General features: G+C 35.8%; 1 protein-coding gene across 2 annotated transcripts in view; it reads left to right on the plus strand.

Moving 5' to 3' along the window:
- Positions 1 to 19,113, plus strand: part of LOC127655889 (glutamate receptor ionotropic, kainate 2) — a 301,274-nt gene that overhangs the window by 136,292 nt on the left and 145,869 nt on the right. For both annotated transcript variants that reach the window (XM_052143929.1, XM_052143930.1), the window contains exon 7: positions 16,300 to 16,443. In XM_052143929.1, the coding sequence (XP_051999889.1) occupies positions 16,300 to 16,443 (144 nt within the window). The remainder of the gene's footprint in view (positions 1 to 16,299; positions 16,444 to 19,113) is intronic.

Genomic DNA, 19,113 nt, shown 5'->3' on the forward strand with positions numbered 1-19,113 from the left:
TGATATCAAGAAGCTACTTTATGGCTTTAGCCCTGGGATCCTTTACATACCGACAGAAAAACAAGAAAAAAATGATTTTCCGTCTCTAAACTGATATTAGCGTGACAATGTCATTCTCATGTTCCATTTCTTTATTTCATGTCTTTATTATAGATGAATATGTGATCCACAAGAATAGACATGCTGGTGTTCTAATTTCACATGAATGACCCAAAATTTGAAAGGTTAATATTGTAATTGCATGTTACGTTTCATCTGTTATCAGTTTCATCTGATATACATTACTTGGTTTCTGTTATATCTTTCATTCAACACAGTACATTACCTTTACCATACAGAGATAATGAACAGCAGAGAAAACATAAATAAAATAAAACATAAGTACAGGTTACAATTTCCACTAACATCTTTCAAAAAGGTTGCATATATTAACATGAAGTTGTTAGGATCCTGTCATCTCTAAGTTTTTTCTTGGTTCTCCAGTTTATCCTGCCCTGTTCTCCTTGTTCTCTGTGTTATGTGCTGTGTCCAGGGTTGGGAGGGTTACTTTTTAAATGTATTCCACTACAGATTACAGAATACATGCTGTAAAATGTAATTTGTAATGTATTCTGTTAGATTACTCAAGGTCAGTAATGTATTCTAAATACTTTGGATTACTTCTTCAGCACTGGTAGATTTTTTCACTTGTTTTGACTATAAAAACTCTGTCAGTACAGTAAGACAAAATACATTCTCTGAAAAACCCAAATATCTTATGCAGTGTTGTTTCTAAAACAACATCAATTAATTGTTTTTAGGATTTTTAGTTATTTTTACTGGAGAACAATACAAAATGATTATCAAGGATATGATTTTTGACCTAATATCAAAGATCTTACAAAAAAAAAAAAATTATGATCTAACATGAATTTACTTGATAAAAAAATATAATCGTGCTGGTAACGTGTATGTAAAATGGCTAGAAATAGCATTTTATCTTAGCATAAAGCTAACAATTTACACAAGGTTTATTTCTATTTCTTCAAACATACGTCTCTGTCTGCTCGTATGAATGTAACACATCATAAGAAAGTGTTTCACCGCTGTTCAAATGCACTTTGGATCACATCATTTATATGTATAAATGTTTTCACCTGAAAGAACTGAATATTAAATGAAACAAATGACAATAAAATGCTAAGTAATCTCTTCAGTAATTCTAATTACCATTTAATTGTAACTGTAGTGGAACACAGTTATTTTTATTACAATATTTTGTATTTTAAATACGTAATCCCATTACATGTATTCCCTTACTCCTCAACCCTGGCTGTGTCGTTGTTAAGCACATGACTTTGTGTTTTGTTGTGCTTGTTTCCCCCTGGCCACACCCTTTTGTCAGCCAGCATTTGTTTATTATTTATTAGTTTCACCTGTTATCCATTACTGCATTTGAGTCCATTATCTTCACGTTTCCTTACAGAAGTAACAATGAACAATAATTTTTAAGCATTTATTAATATTGTTTAATGCTAATTTCAATCTAAGAAATATACTTTTTAACAATAAAAGTTATTTACATTAACATAAATTAATTCATTATTAACTAAAATGACTAAATTATGATTAAACAAGATTAATAAATGCTGTTAAAAATATTGATGAAAAATAGTTCATGATACTTAATGCTAATGATCCCTATTGATACTAAAGCCCCATTTACACATGCAGCAACTTGCAGCCAAAAAAGCAACATAGGCTTCTTCATTTTCAATGAGAGCTGGCAAATTCCTGCGAAGTGAGCGACAGCGACCGTTGGCGACTAGATTTTGTTTTCAAACCAGTTTCCCCAAACACTGTCACCATTTTCCAATGGTCGGACATAGTCCTACTCCAAATTCTCCAATGTTGTCTTAGGCTGCTCCAACAATTAGGGGAATGTTTATAGAGCGCAACAGAGCTACAGTGTTTAAACTTTTGGGAAATTCTATGAAGGTCCGACAACAAAAATGAACTGGATAGGGAAAAATTATGCAAGTGACATTTAAAGACATACTATGTTATCACAGGACACATATAGCTCTGCTTAAAAAAAGTTAGCAGTTTTGTTGGCAAAATATACACTCATAACTGATTTGAAATGTTTTGCCTGATTTTAATGGAAGTAGATACATTTAAATCAAAATGTGAACGAATTAAAGGGTGGCAAGGACTTGAGATTGGATGTGTAATTAGCTAAAAGATGTTGATGTGTAGACTGATTACACAGTGAAGTGAAGGAAGAGCGGCACAGATGACAGACTAGAACTATAGTAGAAATCACAGCAAGACAGTAAAGCCTATAACTACTATATTTATAGTAGAAGCACTGTAAGGGTATATGTAGTCATAAAAGCCTTTCTGCTGAATTACTTTTATGTTATAAAAACAAAAATCGAAATTGGGCATGTTGTGTATATTTTTCATGGTAAACTAATGTATTAAAGTTATTGTATAATTATCATGTTAAATTTTACATATTACTTTTGTCCCATGGTACCATGTATGTTTCTGCAGACATGCGTGTTCAATGCGATCTGTTTTGCGAATGATTAGACATGTTAAAACATGATTCTGTTATAGGTGATCTAAGTTTGTGATTGACCATTAATTCCTTACAAATGATTTGTTGAGGTGCTGTGATATTTGCAAGAGTAATCAGTGGGGTCTTAAGTAGATTTTTGTATGCTGTTCACTTGTGTGAATGAGGTAATTAATATGCGGCTGGAGGGAAGTGATGAGCGACCTTGTGCCGGTGTGTGCGGGGAGGTGAGTGTTCAACATGGTTCTGGGTCTGGCAGGGTAAGCACGCGTGTTTGAGAGAGCGATGGGCAGATCAGCGACAGCGAAGCGGAGTGTACTTGAGTGGATCTCTACTCTCATTTCCCTCGAGTCACAGCGTGTCATGGATCTATGGGATAGAGAGAGAAAGTGTGTGCCAAAGCATCATTCAACAAAATCAGGAGGAATGTGCTTAAGTCTGTCTATCTATCTATCTATCTATCTGTCTGTCTGTCTGTCTGTCTGTCTGTCTGTCTGTCTATCTATCTATCTATCTATCTATCTATCTATCTATCTATCTATCTATCGTTCAGTATGGTCATTCATATGCCCTTAACAAGGCATAAAATATAAAGTGTTACCATTAATATTAATAAGGGGGTTCTAATACACCCGGAGAGAGTTAGCATTCCTATTCATCTCAATAGCACTTGCTTGGATGCATGCTAACATCTTTGCTTATGGGCCTTAAACGGCCAATCAGCTGAGCTGTAAATGCCATGTGACTAATCACTCTGTAGCCACAGAAAAATGACATTTGAATGACTGTCAATGGAGAAACATGGTTTTTGCTTTCATAATGGAGTACCAGCTCCAGCAGTAGCTAACCAGCCAAATCCTGAACCTCTCATATTAATAATTGTAATAAACATTTCTTTCACCAAACAATATAGTTTATCAGTCTAACTATAGGATCTATACAATTGGAATTATAACCTACATTTCTATTAATATATGATTCTATTCTATTTTATAACAGCTTCTAAATGTAGCTCATCCATCAATTATAAGAGTCTGATCTATTTGTATTATAATGTTTATTTTCCCAGCGCTTTGTTTCTCTTCATTCCCAGCCGCCTTTTCAAGTCCACTCCATCTGCTCAGGACACTCTGGTTTCTCTCCGCTTAACTCTATGTTGTCTATGACTATGTTGTCATTACTCCATCACTCATCTTCAGGGGTCATTTCCCTACATCGCTTCCCAGACAAGTGCAGAGATGGGATACGCAGAAAGCATATTGTCATTACAACCGAAAAGCCGAGCATAATGATGATACATTTTACACAGTCAATTTGCCTCCCCATCGAGCCTGTTCTCATGACAACATTTTAAGATTCTAATGGCGAGGTGAGGCCCATCTCGCCCGTATATTTCTGCTCTTAATGCCCTCTGTGTGCTTCTACGTCTCAAAAACTCCAAATAACTCAGGCTGTAAAACAGACGGTGGTGTTTACTGAGGCAGGGTGGAGTCAGAAAACTGCAGAGGCATTGAAGTTTAGGGAGAAATTACACCGAGCACATTGATAGCACTGAGAGAACAAACATAAAGCTCCATCTGGAATATTGCCCCAGGCAGAATCACAAAAACAAACAACAGCCTGCAGGCATTTCTCATTCCATGTACACAAGCACTTGCCTGTCCATATCGTTTCTGATTTCCGTCATCTTTAGATGGTTTCTTTCAGGTTCACTAGTTTGATAAAATGAAAAACTACAACAATTAAAGCTGATCTGTGTATTATTTTGTGCATCAAAATACTTTCTCCTATTTCAACTTAAATGAAGATATGATTATAAGCAAATTGATTCCAAAAATACCATGGAAAACAAATTGCCATTGCATGTATTGTATGTGTATGTGTATGTGTATATATATATATATATATATATATATATATATATATATATATATATATATATATATATATATACACTGGCAGCCAAAAGTTTGGAATAATGTACAGATTTTGCTCTTATGGAAAGATATTGGTACTTTTATTCACCAAAGTGGTATTCAACTGAACACAATTTATAGTCAGGACAATAATAATGTGAAAAATTACTATTACAATTATAAAAAACATTTCAGAACTTCTTAAACTACTTCAAAGAGTTCTCATAAAAACATCCTCCACATGCAGCAATGACAGCTTTACAGATCCTTGACATTCTATCTGTCAGTCTGTCCAGATACTCAGGTGAAATTTCACCCCACACTTCCTGTAGCACTTGCCATAGATGTGACTGTCTTGTCGGGCATTTCTCACACACCTTACAGTCTAGCTGATCCCACAAAAGCTCAATGGGGTTAAGATCCATAACACTCTTTTCCAATTATCTGTTGCCCAATGTCTGTGTTTCTTTGCCCACTCGAACCTTTTCTTTTTGTTTTTCTGTTTCAAAAGTGTCTTTTTCTTTACAATTCTTCCCATAATGCCTGCACCCCTGAGTCATTTACTGTTGTACATGAAACTGGTGTTGAGCGGGTAGAATTCAATGAAGCTGTCAGTGGAGGACATGTGAGGCGTCTATTTCTCAAACTAGAGTCTCTGATGTACTTATCATCTTGTGTAGTTGTACATCTGGTCTTCCACATCTCTTTCTGTCCTTGTTTGAGCCAGTTGTACATTGTCTTTGAAGACTGTAGTGTACACCTTTGTATGAAATCTACAGTTTTTTGGCGGTTTGAAGCATTGTATAGCCTTCATTCCTCAAAACAATGATCGACAGATGAGTTTCTAGAGAATTCTGTTTCTTTTTTAAATTTTTGACCTAATATTGACCTTAAGACGTGCCAGTCTATTGTTTACTGTAAAAACTCAAACACAAAGACAATGTTAAGCGTCATTTCAGGAACCAAATAACTTTCAGCTGTGTTTGATATAATGGCAAGTGATTTTCTTGTATCAAATGATCAATTTAGCATGATTACTCAAGAATAAGGTGTTGGAGTTTTTTACATCAGTAATGTCCTGACTATACATTGTGATCAGTTGAATGCCATTTTGGTGAAAAAAAGTACTAATTTCCTTCCGAAACAGTAAAATCTGATCATTATTCCAAACTTTTGGCCATCAGTATGTGTGTATGTATATATACATAGTTTGTCAATATAATTATTTAGCAGTTAGTTTTTTTTTTTTTACATTTGAAATAAACAAAACATACATACATGTAAAATTGCAACACATTTTATTTCAGTTTTATTTTTTTTCTTTTCCAGCCAAATGTTGATCATGAAATAGTATTTCCCTGTTTTCTCAGAATATGTGCATATAATTAAATGTAAATTGGTTCGTTTGGCGAAATGGCAATAACTTGGAGCAAAGTAATATTAATTTTAACCTAATCAGCCAGGTAAAAATGAGACAAACTAATACTGCATATACAGTTAAACTAACTATAACTTTGTTGTCCAAATATCACAGTTAATTTTACTACTGTAAAACCATGAAACAATTTTGTAAAGGTGGTGATGTGTAATAAAATGCAAAAAAACTAAAAAACAACTACATTGAGTTCTGGTGTCTATATGAGTCCCACTTGCTTGGTGTTCAAGTAACCCTTTCAAAAGTATTGAATATATACACTGCAATAGTGTTAATTATTTTAAAATTAATTAAGTAAAAATATACTCTAATGTTAATTAAATATTGCTCCCTGCAAATTCATTGTTTGATTTTACACTGACAGGGTAAATATATACACCCTAGCACACATTACTTTACTCTGAAAAAGTGTATATTTCTCAACTTATATATTGACTGCATGAACAATGATTGTGTATTCAATATTGAAATAAACAACACCAAGTTTCCAAAAGAGCTTGATTTATTTGAATGCAAGGCACAAAGGCTGCAAAAATCAGTGTAACACATTCAAGAATCACAGTTTGGTATAGAGTGTTTACCACATTAGGTACAGAAACATTAGAGCATTTCAACATTTAAACTCTGTGATCAGTATGTATAATTGCCATTTTTAAAGTCAAATAAAATGCATAAAATGATTCAAAATCTTCCTTTCAGTTTGTCCAAACCAACTTTCATAATTTTCCCCAAGTGAACTATGGACCAAACTTCTTATCTAAGTTCCCATATTCAAATGAACAAGTCTTACCTTGCTATTTCACTTACATTCATCGGATACCAAGCTGACCAAACTGCCCGCCAGTTTTCATATTCATATTAAAACGTGGAGCATGTCGACTCAATACACGTTCCTGTATGTAAAATAAACACTGAACTGGTACTGAAACACGCATTGTGTGTTTTCATCATCAAAAAATAAAAGAAATGTGATGTATGTACAATAAAGGCAGTTCCACTATCTTGTGAATTTTGGTTAGATATTTTGTTTAAAAGCTTTTACACTAAAACCAACCATTTCTAAAAAAAAAAAACCTTAATGTCAAGCTTGTCATCATTTGCATTTCATCTTAAGTTTCCACAGAAATATCTGCCATTTTTTAATTTGAGTTGCTCATCAAATGTGGACTGTGTTGACTCAGTTTACTTCAAGTTCCCATATGTGAAATAAACACTGAATGGATGTTCCGAAACGCAACACCAAAAAAAGTCACACCACTAGAAGGCGCCATTTAACCTGAGCTGAGGTTAATTTAAGTACAGGTTCACTGTAACTCTTTAGGGGCTTTCACAGAAAATGTAATACCACAGAATTTGCTGTGTAGCACAGTGTTACTCTTTTCCTCCTCAGTCCTGTGTGGCGTGTCACGGCTGCCCACAGTTTGAGAGATTTTTCTGGACTTCCTCCATAACACTATAAGCTAGAAACTTCTCACCATAAATGTGTCACATCAATTTTGAGGTCTGCATGCCACAACATCGAGGGAAGCCCGATTGAGAGCAGATCGTTAGCTTGAGCTGATTCCGTTTTACTCTTTAATCACACTGCAAAAATATGGCAGTACAGATTAGATGCATTTAGCTGAATGTGAGATTACCATTCAATCTGTATTTGCAGCTCTAAATTTCACTTGGGTGTTTTCAAATGGGAAAACTTTAGCACTGTTCTTTCCCTGCTATCTGCGACTCAGTCCAAATAGACCCACACTGTTGTAGATGACTTGAGCCAGAAATGTCACTTTTTCAGGTATAAATAGAAACAGACTCCCTTACCTTTATCAGAAAATCAGTTAACCTCCTGAACCAGAGCGTGACTGCTGTGTGAATTTTCCATTTCACTTTCTGATTTGTAACTAGTAGCACCTAATATAAAAGCAAAAAATAAAAAATAAAAAAAACTAGAGCAAATAGTTTTCCTAAAAATGAATGGCAACATAAGTGGACAGTTTTGTTCATGCATTACGGACTGGTAAATTAACACTGGGGAATATGTATGCATAACTTTCCAGTTGTTACATCAGAAAATGTTATCGTAAACAGAGCTAGAGAGAATAAGCAAGCTTATGTGTGTGTGCGTGTGTGTATGTGTGTGTGTGTACAGGTTTAGATGGTTTACAAGGACATTTTTAAGGTTATAAACTGGTAAATACAAGAGTATTATGCTATAAATGTGGTTTATAAGGACATTTTTAGTGTCCCCATTTTTCAAATCACTTTAAATGCTAAATTATGTTTTATTGAAAATGTAAAAATACAGAAAGTTTTTGGTGAAGGTTAAGTTTAGGGGTAGGGTCAGGCTTTAAGTGATAGAATATTTAGTTCATATAGTTTAAAAATCATTATGTTTATGGATAGTCATACCAACGTTTGTGTGTGTGTGTGTGTGTGTGTACGTGTGTGTGTGTGCGTGTGTATGAAACTGGATATGATGTTTGGCCCTCGAGGCCCCTGCATCTCAAAAGCGGCTATTGTTGTACTGGGGCCAAATTTCAGCCTATTTGTATACTCATCACACACACACACACACACACACACACACACACACACACACACACACACACACACACACACACACACACACACACACACACACACACAGAGATAGCCTGAAAGAAATGATAGCTCTTCGGACACACATCATCATGCTCAGTAATGAATTTAATTAAGGGCATATATGACACATCCCCCCCATAAGCCTACAGTCTTATACGTTTTTTCCCCTCTCTGTGTTTTACTGTTTTTTAGTTTGATAATTTGCAAAGGATATGAAAAAGAGGAGATTATGTGCCTCATGAGCTAACTAATTTTACAGAAAATTAAGGACCCAGTTTAAGCAATTAAAAAAAACACAAATAATGTAAGGCTTTATATAACTGAGCAAAAGTCAGAAATTATTTTTATTATTATTATTATTAAGGGGTAATGTTTGATTTTTACAGGCATTTTTGTCTGACTCATTTCCTTGAACTGGTATGTGCCATATAGTAGTAAAATAAAATGTAAAATGATCATGAGCCACAAAACAATTAATCAAACAATGAAAACGGAAAAGGTAAATTACAAAAATATCAAAACATTGTTTTGGCTAACAAATCATGCAATTGATAAATGTAGATATGTATGACATTTAAAACACACATGACAACCTGCGCCAATAATACAAATGTGACAACATGCCCCCAACCTTTGTCCTTGAACACATTTAATCTTATCATTAAAATCAGACTGATCTCACAGTGATATCGTAATAAGAAGGCTGACTATTCTTTTGCTGATGCCTTTAGGTGCTTAACAAAATGCCCCCATTGGCCAAAGAGAGAAGTGTTGTTGGGCATATGGGCACATGAGAGTTCCATTTTCCAGCTAAAATGTCCACGGAGAAGCTGTCAAAAGCAAGTTGTGAAGCCAGCTGTTTCAGCTGTACAGGATGTAATACTGTTAAGAAGAATGCATATTTTATAAACTGTACCCCTCAACCCAAACCCCAATCCTAAACTTAACCATCAGTGGAGTAAAAATGTAATGTTAGAGGGAAAAAAGCAACCTACATGTCATGGACATCACTGATTATGCAAACACGATTACTTCCTGGTTTCAACACAGGATTCACACAAAGGTCTCCCATGCTGCTGATGGCAGCCAATGCAAAAATGCCTGATAGGAGATGCCGCTTGTCCGGAATCCTCAAAAGCAACTTCATGTGTGATCATTTTGTAAAAATCTGCCTTTTTAATATAACGGACATGTAGATACTTCATACTGGCAGCTCAAGTGAGCCATGTCTACATTCTGTTTTAGATCATAAACGTCATGAATAAAGATCTTAAAATGTTTTGTATTTTTTACTCTAGCCTTGGGAGTCAAGCAAATAGTCCCTCACACGCAAACATAGAAGCATTGTTCCTAAACCTCAGCATTTTCTGTGTAGTCTGGGCTTTGTAGCCCGAGCACACTTGACTGACAGCACCATTGATGCACTGTGTGCAGGACTGTCCCTATGGGAAGACCTTTCATTGTGTAGGGTTGGGGTCGACATGTTTATTTAGCACCAGTCATGTTTTAAGAAAGGAAAAGGGACTGTCCAACATAGTAAAAGAGAAAAATATTCAACTTTGAATTTGAAATAAAAATGGGAGTTTTCTAAATGCTTGTGTACACCTATATTACTCTTAAAAATCTTTATGATGAAACACAGCATGTCAGTCCCATTTGCTGCATGTACAGTATGCTTACCTGACAGCTAAAGCGTGGAATGGTCACATGTGCAGTGCTTTATGTGTCAGTTGTAAGTGCTTTTGACAGCTAATAGCATGACATCTCCAAGGTTTTGTCTTGACACAGATTTGCTAACCTCACTCTTCATAAAGAGCATTGGGAGATCAGTTTAGCCCACCTGTTTTGAACTTGAGTGCAAGATCATGTTCCAACAAATGAGTATTCCCACACATGTGCTTTATACATCAGAATGAATCAATCTCTGTCTTACCCAATTAGAGAGACGTATTGTTGACCATGATTTTTTTTCAAGTAGGATATGTCATATCTTATGTTGACCAACATTCCTGGCAAACAAACCCAGTCCAGATCCTATCCCTATACTTCAATGTTCAGGATCGGATCACACTCAGTCAACCGCGTTGCCTTTTAAAGTATACTTTTAACCATGAGTGAATACGAACGTGTTTCACACGTCCACTACAGCTATTTTGGGATACTCTTTTAGTACATTATAGCTGGTGCATGTGGCATTGATGCGCACATGCCCGCAGGTTGAGAGTATCTGGGCCGCACGGACTGTGCTGATGACAAAATTTGTGTAGCATTACGCATACTGTTCATTGAGTAATCAGCAATGCAGACAACCCCTAAATGAAAGTTTGTTCAGATTACTAACCCTAAACATGAGCAATAATAGCTAATATTAATAGTTATGCATGCCTTGGCAACACAACTAATTAGTGCTGATAAGCCCTGCTGAAGATGTTATGCTGCAATGCATGACCACATGGTCACATTTTTATCCAGAGCCCCGATCAGGGACGTACAAAACCCTCCCTACCAGACCTTCACATTTATCAATTCATAAAAGTGTTGAAAGCAATCTAAGCAGAGAAGATTAAATCTTTCAGCACAAGGCAAGAGTGCAAGTGCGAAGGAGGTGTGAAAAGAAAATACATCTGAGCTAATGCTCACATCGGCTGACACATGGGAGTCATGGCTCTTAAAGTGTTTAGTTTTGATTTCATTCAGGAGTGACATAATTGATTTTAATGAGATGTTTATAGAGTGAAGTGGTTGTATTGCTCAATCATTTGCTGGTTTGCCCGTTGGGCTCTGCTAGAGAAATGAACGCCATTCTCTGGTGTCCACTCTCATAATACTTTGCCTCAATCTCTCTTTTTCTTTTCCTTATTTTACAGTTTGCCTCTTTTTTGTTGCTTATCCACAGTGGTTGAATTGGAATGTTGAAGGTGCTCTGTGCTCCCCTTCAGAATATTGACACTCTATGCCAGTTTTGCCTATGCCAAGGTCCATGATTTAATTTTTTTTTCTCTGTGGTGCCTCAGAGACAAGTTCCAAGTTCTGGTCCCTTGGTAACCAGGAAGCAAGCACATTCATATAATCAATGATGAGCTTGATTCAGGTTACATTTTCCCTTACATTTTTAGATTTTTTTTTACTAAGGATTTGGGTTAGGTTGTGGAGTTGATAAAACGTCATTACATTATTTGCTGCTCAAAACAACTAGCTTGGCTGTTGGTGCCCCTCTGTGGACATTTAGGCTGGCAAACTGGAGCTCACATTTGCCCATACATCCAGCTTTGGCCGCTGGGGGCAGTGATTAAAATATTGGTAAGCACAAACCGATTTCAGCTGAAGGTCTTTCAACCTACTGTGGCCGAATTTAAATGCAATTGCAAAGATAATCACTTTTATTTTCAAACAGGTTTCCTGAAAATTCAACCTTTCTGCCATTGGTCAGATAGTCCCAACCCAAACTCATGCCATTGGTTTAGTACCCTTGCTAAATTGGAGTCAGAATGTTTTTAGTGGCTCAAACAAAACCTGGACTAGATCATGCACATACGAAATTCAATGGAAAAATCTTTTCTTTTTTAAATGAAAATTGCGGAATGCCATTATGGATCATTCCAGCCCATGATAACCAATTTGTTCTTATGGGGTTAAAATGTGTGGATTTGTTCTACTACTATCTTCATGCCTTTAACTCTAGAATCTTTTGTATACATTTTAACTGATAATTTTGTTCAAAATAACTTACAGTGAAGGTATACATTTATACCAGGTACTCAAGGTGTACATTTTTCCAGGTAATCGACCCAACATAGTATCAAGACAACTCATAATAATGAGATGACTTACGAGATACAAGCTAAATCATTAGATATTATAAAACTTCTATTCCTATACAGACCAACCAATCAAAACGCTTAATTTCAAACCACAATATTTATCTTCTGTGATTGACAAAAGTTAATTTCCTATTAAAATCATGGTTAGGTTTAGGGTTTGGTGAGGGATTTGAATATATGGTAAGGGTTAGGTATGTGTTAGGGGCTAAAGCGTTGTTCTTTTTTGTTTTCTCTGTAGAAGGAGTTTTTTTGTTCGAGCCAACTTGTGTGATTTCTTATGATTTCACCATCTCATAATATTATTAAGACTTGACATTATGTCAAACCTTTGACCTCAGCATTGCAATCGCCATGCTCTACCAGTTGAACAGCAGAATCACCTCTTTAGAATCTCTAAGATGGAAGCTACCATGTTTTACAAGTCTTTACCAGTCCTCTGTCATTAGCATATATTTATAGGCTGCTTTGGTACAAAGTAAGCCAAAGGCTGCTTTGGTACAGAGTAAGCCAGACTGATGGACCCATAAATCTTTGATGAAAATCTGAAGAAAACCAAAGCATGCCTCCCAGGAGAGAGCGTGTGCACCCTGTGCTTTGATTCCCTATACCCCCAACCCCACAAAAGCCGCACTAATACACACAGACATTAAATATTCATTCATTGAATATTCAGGTGGAGGCCCTGTCTTCTGTTTGTCTGGTGTTATTACTTATTTATTATTCACAATGCATAAGCCGGGCTCATTGACGGGCGATGCCTCAGCAGTGGACTGGATGACTAAGGATAATGTGTATTCTCCGCAGATAGGCAGCGATTGCCCCAGCCTCTGCTGTCCTTTTTTTAATGGCCCGTCCAGATGCTGGGAACAGGGGGATGGGGGCGATCGCTCATGTGAATTCACAGCACGTCTGTGCCTGACAATGTCTCATCCTGTGTCTCAGCTTGGTGTCTCATCTCCTTCTAAGACTAGCGCCTACCACTTTGCACTCCCTTCACACTCTGATTGATTGACAGGCATGGAATGGCGGACAAGTGATTATGAAGCCATTCTGTGTGTTAGTGTTGGACGAAGTGGGAGGGTGACTGACAGCTTTGTGGTGGTACGAAACAGTCACCAGTCAAACTTTCCAAACACATACCCCTCTATTCATTCTGGCCAGCAGCTGGTGACTGGGACCCCGAGGCAACCAGCATGGGCCACTTGCCTCCCGCTGAATTTTCACAACATCTCGATTCCATCAACGCTCGCTCCTGGACAGATTATTAATATCATATGAGTATTTCCTCCCCCAGTCATAAGGGAACCTTGTCAAAGGCGTCACCAGTTAGCATATTGAGCAGACCGTATTTATCTGTCTATTTCAGTAGACATTGGTATTGGCCAACTAATAATTAGGGATATCAATAGACTCAAGTAATCCATCAATTAATACATCATTTATATTAGGTATGCACCGATTTGGCAGCATAATCTCATCAGACTTTGTAAGAATAGGATGAGATGGCAAAATCGCAAGAAATCATACAACTTAATTCGTACAAAAACGCACAACTTATTCAAAATAAAAGCTCCACCTTGTCCATTCACAAAAAAGTAAAACATATATGAAAGTAAATAATGCTTTTTATTTAGCTACTATGTACCATTGTAAATAAAATTAAATGTGCATATCAATGAACATTATTAGAACCAATTCTCCTCAATGCCTCCCTAAATTGAAACTGCTTGGCTGCAATGGCTGTTTGGGTGAAATTATGATTCCTCTGAAATAAAAAAATATTTTAACCATTTCAGAACCATTTATATATCAAATATCATCAATAGGCGGAAACATATCGAGATATAATTTTTTTTTATCCATATCACCCAGCCCTAGCTGTTACTACATAATAAAGTCTTTGAGGACAAAAACTTTCATTTAACCATTATTTTATTAAAGGAATAGTTCACCCAAAAGTGTTGATTCTCTCATCACTTACCCAGCCTTTTGCCTTTTCAAACTCGTTTGACTTTCTTTCTTCTGCAGAAAGCAAACAAAGATATTTAGATGGAGATATGAGATGTTGATATTCATACAATGCAAGTCAGTCTGGCCCAACACTTTCAAGCTCCATAAAGGCCACACAGGCAGAGTAAAGGTAATCCATACCACTTGAGTGGTTTAATCCATGTCTTCTGAAGCAATGTGATCGGTTTAATCCTGTATTTTGTTTTGTCATTCTTCTGTTGAACACAAAAGTTATTTTGCTATTATTTTTACAAGTGAATGTAGAAACTAAAGCAATTATTGCATATGTGCCAGATTGCAATAAACCAGATTTAAAAGCTGTTGTATGGCATCAGAACATTTGGAATATAGTGCACAAATCATATGGATTATTTTATGGTAATTTTTGGAGCATGAAAGCTCCAATTCCCATTTACTTTTCTTATTAGTACGGAACAAAATTGAGAAATGCCATGGCCTCTTTCTAACAGATTCAAAATTAAATTCCTGGTAAGGTTCAGGGTTTTTAATTTGCTGAAGAAAAAAAAGATTTTCATGCAAATGAAAGTGTTAATTATGTAGAATCTGTTTTATGAAGCAAAAAGTCACTTAATTTTATTTTGTGAATAAAGTCACAATATGGGCACTATACTCACACAGCACGGCCTTTGGTAAGTTGTTGCATTATTAATAAATACCAATAGTAAGTTGTGTATCTAAATGACTGGCAGTATGAAGAATGAATCCAACTGTTTATATTCACTATAAAATATACTGTTTAACACCAATAAATGCTACTTAATTATATAAAAGCTTTTATCACGGAAGCACTGTTGTGTGTGTGCAGTGAGTCTTTAATTTTCTAAGATAAGAACCTCTCCGGCTCCATCATAGGAAAGAGCCTTCCAACAGTAGTCTTCCTCAATTTAGTGTCTATGGTACGCTGCATTATGCTAAGCTTGTAGGCTCACCTTGGTTTGTGGTGTGTCCATCAGTGTAATGACTCCAGGCATACACATTACAAAAGTTCCGCCCTTCCAACAAGTGTTTATGCTGGTTTATACTGTATTAATGGTAAATGTGTTAATAACGATTACATTTCCATTTATGCATTTGGAAGATGCTTTTATCCAAAGCGACTTACAGTGCAGTTATTACAGGAGCATTCCCTCCGGAGCAACCCGGAGTTAAGTGTCTTGCTCAAGAACACAATGGTGGTGGCTGTGGGGATCGAACCAGCAACCTTATGATTACCAGTTATGTGCTTTAGTCCACTACACCACCACCACCACTCTTTCTTGATGAAGAAAATGTAATGAGTTAAACTTTTTAAATTAATCTTATGCATTAACGGGTTCATTCTGACTGCTCTAATAAATAAATAGCAGATTTTCAATACATATTGCTCAGTAATGGACACACTGAATCTCTTGGTATAGTGCTTTTATTTATTATTATTGTACTGTACGTTCTGTCTAGATGGTGGTGTGTCTAAAGTCAGTAATGTTTATTTTTTGGGCCGGTCTGACTCTGAATCATTTCCCTGCAAGCTTACAAACAACCATGTGTGAAGTCACATTATTATTAGGGCAGAGCCGTCTTTAGACACAACCTTGTGGCAGACAATCAGAGACAAAAGCTGGAAAATGACAGGTTAGCCTATTATTTATTTGGCAGGATGGCAATTTCTGAAGCCCCCTCAGGCATGATTTCCATACCGGCCTCAGTCTGGGAAGTGTTGTGATTGCTTTTCAATCATCCAAGGCAAACAATAATTAGATTTTATTTTGGTCTGTGGAATAAGAGGTCTTCGATACGGAGGTATGGCAGTAATTCGAAGGCGACTCTGTGAATGGTCATTGAGTTGAATCACGGATCATGACACTGAAATGTTCACATGTTCTAGAGGCTTGATTAATCAGTGTTGGAAAGCTTCAGGTGGTTTTCTGCTGGTGACACCAGTGTGTTTGTATGTGCTTTCAGACAGATGCTGCCCTGATGTATGATGCAGTTCATGTGGTGGCAGTGGCCGTCCAGCAGTCTCCTCAAATCACTGTCAGCTCACTCCAGTGCAACCGCCACAAGCCCTGGCGCTTCGGCAACCGCTTCATGTCACTCATTAAAGAGGTACCACACAACACACCATCTCATTTTCAATCCATGTGTACACACATATTTGGGCTGGGAGTCAATCCCATATAGAAACACATTTCTGATTCCAAGGTAGTCTTTGGATCTGGAGAACTGATTCTGCTCAGAAGCATAAAATAATCTGTAAATCATAAATCTGTAAATCATCAAAGTGTGTTGTTTGGACATACTAATTCAGATTTAACAAGAACAACTGATGAGCAGTAACAGGCAATTTCAATGTGCAGGTGAACTGATGCTTTGTACATTGTTTGCTGTAGTTCTTCGGAACGCAGGCGCATCTGTTCAGCCAACCTTCCCATAAATTCATCCTATGGGATTGAAGTGTCACACGTTTGGATGCATATAGATCCATATTTATTATAAGAATAAACATTACTGCATGGAAAATGTCAAGATTCATACTATCACATACTATCCCATTTTTTTAAGAATCAAGAAAAATAGTCTGAAATCAAACTGAGCATTTCCCTGCAGAAATCATAATTCATCAATAACTTTGCACGTTTCGACATTAAGTATAACATTTAGGACCCACTGAAACCACACAAAAATCAGACTGCATTTATATATATATATATATAAATATATATATTTTGTTTTTGATGTATGATTATTAGCATATAAAGTAACACTTTACATTAATGTTCCATTTGTTAACAGAGTTAATTAATTACTTATAAATCATTTACGAATGCATTATAAATGATTGATATATGCAATAATAACAACATGAATAAAAAGGGCAACTTTCATGCAGTGTATGAGATTTTCTTTGGAAATGCTTAATAAATACACATATTCATACTTATTTTAATCAAAAACATAAAATACCCTATTAATAATTGATGTCATAATGCATAAAAATGGACTAATATAGTGAGATTAAAAAGTGGGATTATGTCATTTTGCTACACTACACTTTGTGTTTATATTCATTACTATAATGTCTTGACTCACTTGTGTTGTCACTTTCCTTCTCATGTTGATGTAAAAAAAATGGTGCTACCTTAACTAGTCCTAGTAACCTAAAGTCCTCTGTAAAAACACTTCCCAGCTCTTCATGCTCATTCATACTGTATATCAGCATACTGTATATCATTTACTAAACTTTACATATGTACATATGTTTCTAATGTTAACAACTCCTTAGTAAATGCTTCATCAGTCCACTTTACATTAAGGTACATCTTCATAGGTCACTTGAGTTGAGCAGGTGTTATTACGCATTTATAACATGTGAGGTAAAATGCTTACTATTTGGCAAATTGCATGAAAGTCATCCTGTTTATGCATGTTCTTATAACGTATATTAATGATTTATAATGATTTGTAAATGACGCATTAATGAACCTCTTTATAAACCCTTTATAAACCTACTTTACTGTAAATATCTAAATGACCCTACAGTAAGTTTGATATATTTACAAAGTTACAAAAATGATGTGTGTTGTACAGTAGCTTGATCTGGGATAGATTCTGCATATAAAGGTAGCCGCTCATATGTAGTTTCTGCATTCATACAGTAAAAAAGTGTTAATTGTGTTTTAACTAGTTTTTCTAAGGATAGGTTTGCATAGAGGGATGAATGGTTGTACAGCAGAGGTTGCACAGGAAGTACTTATACGGTATGGACATGGTGTGGTGTGTGATATGCTAATTACTAGGGATGTGCCAGAAGCCAAATAGCTTATTTGGAAAGGCATGAATAATGACTTCAAAATGAATAAAAAATCATATTGAATAATAGAAAAAACATTTTGAGTGATTATCCAACATGCAAATAGATAAAGCGATATTTTATAGAAACAGATCTAAAATTGCAATGCATTGATGAGTCTGTGAAGCCAGTTTGATGACTAAAGTATAATCTTAATGAAATGTGCATGGTGTGATTTCAATTTCAATGGGATGGCCACGATGGAGTCTGTTTATTGCCCACTTGTCAAGAGTAACATTAACTAAGATCCTATATCGGATATATTGTTAACTTTTTGAAATGTCCATGTTAATGTTTAACATAAAGTTAAACATAGAGGGTAAAGTTTCTGATCAATAAGTGTGATTAATTTATAAAACAAAGCAAATGCATGTCACCTGCACAGAGCAAGAATGGACTGTTGTGTAGGGCTTCATTGTGCCTTTTATTTGCCCACTTGAGTTCCTAAAGGGCATCATTAGACTAATTTCATGATCCTTCAGGGCTGCATAATTAATTAAAATAACATCAACATTGTGATATAGTCATATGTGATTATTAAACCACAAAAGGCTGTGATTAAATTCAATTAATAGCCTACATTGTCTATGCACACTTCTGAGTGAACGACGTGCTGTTCTGCGTGCAAAAAATAAATAAAATAAACAGTTATTTTAGTAATAATAAAAAATAAATACTTGTATGGATTATACAAGGCACATTTGCTATATGGAAACATTAAATAGAACAGTTACATTTATAAATGTAGTTTTGATGCACTTCTAGTTTAAGTCCTGTCCATATTCAAATACATATATATATAATTTTGCCATTGCAACAGATACAGAGAGTGGCTTCGCTGCACAGCCCTACTAATGACTAACTGCAGGCATGTGCTCCCCATGAAGAAAATGATCTGGATTCAACATTAGAACAAACAGAAAACA

This window comes from Xyrauchen texanus, chromosome 15 (genome assembly GCF_025860055.1).
Source record: "Xyrauchen texanus isolate HMW12.3.18 chromosome 15, RBS_HiC_50CHRs, whole genome shotgun sequence".
NCBI lineage: Eukaryota > Metazoa > Chordata > Actinopteri > Cypriniformes > Catostomidae > Xyrauchen > Xyrauchen texanus.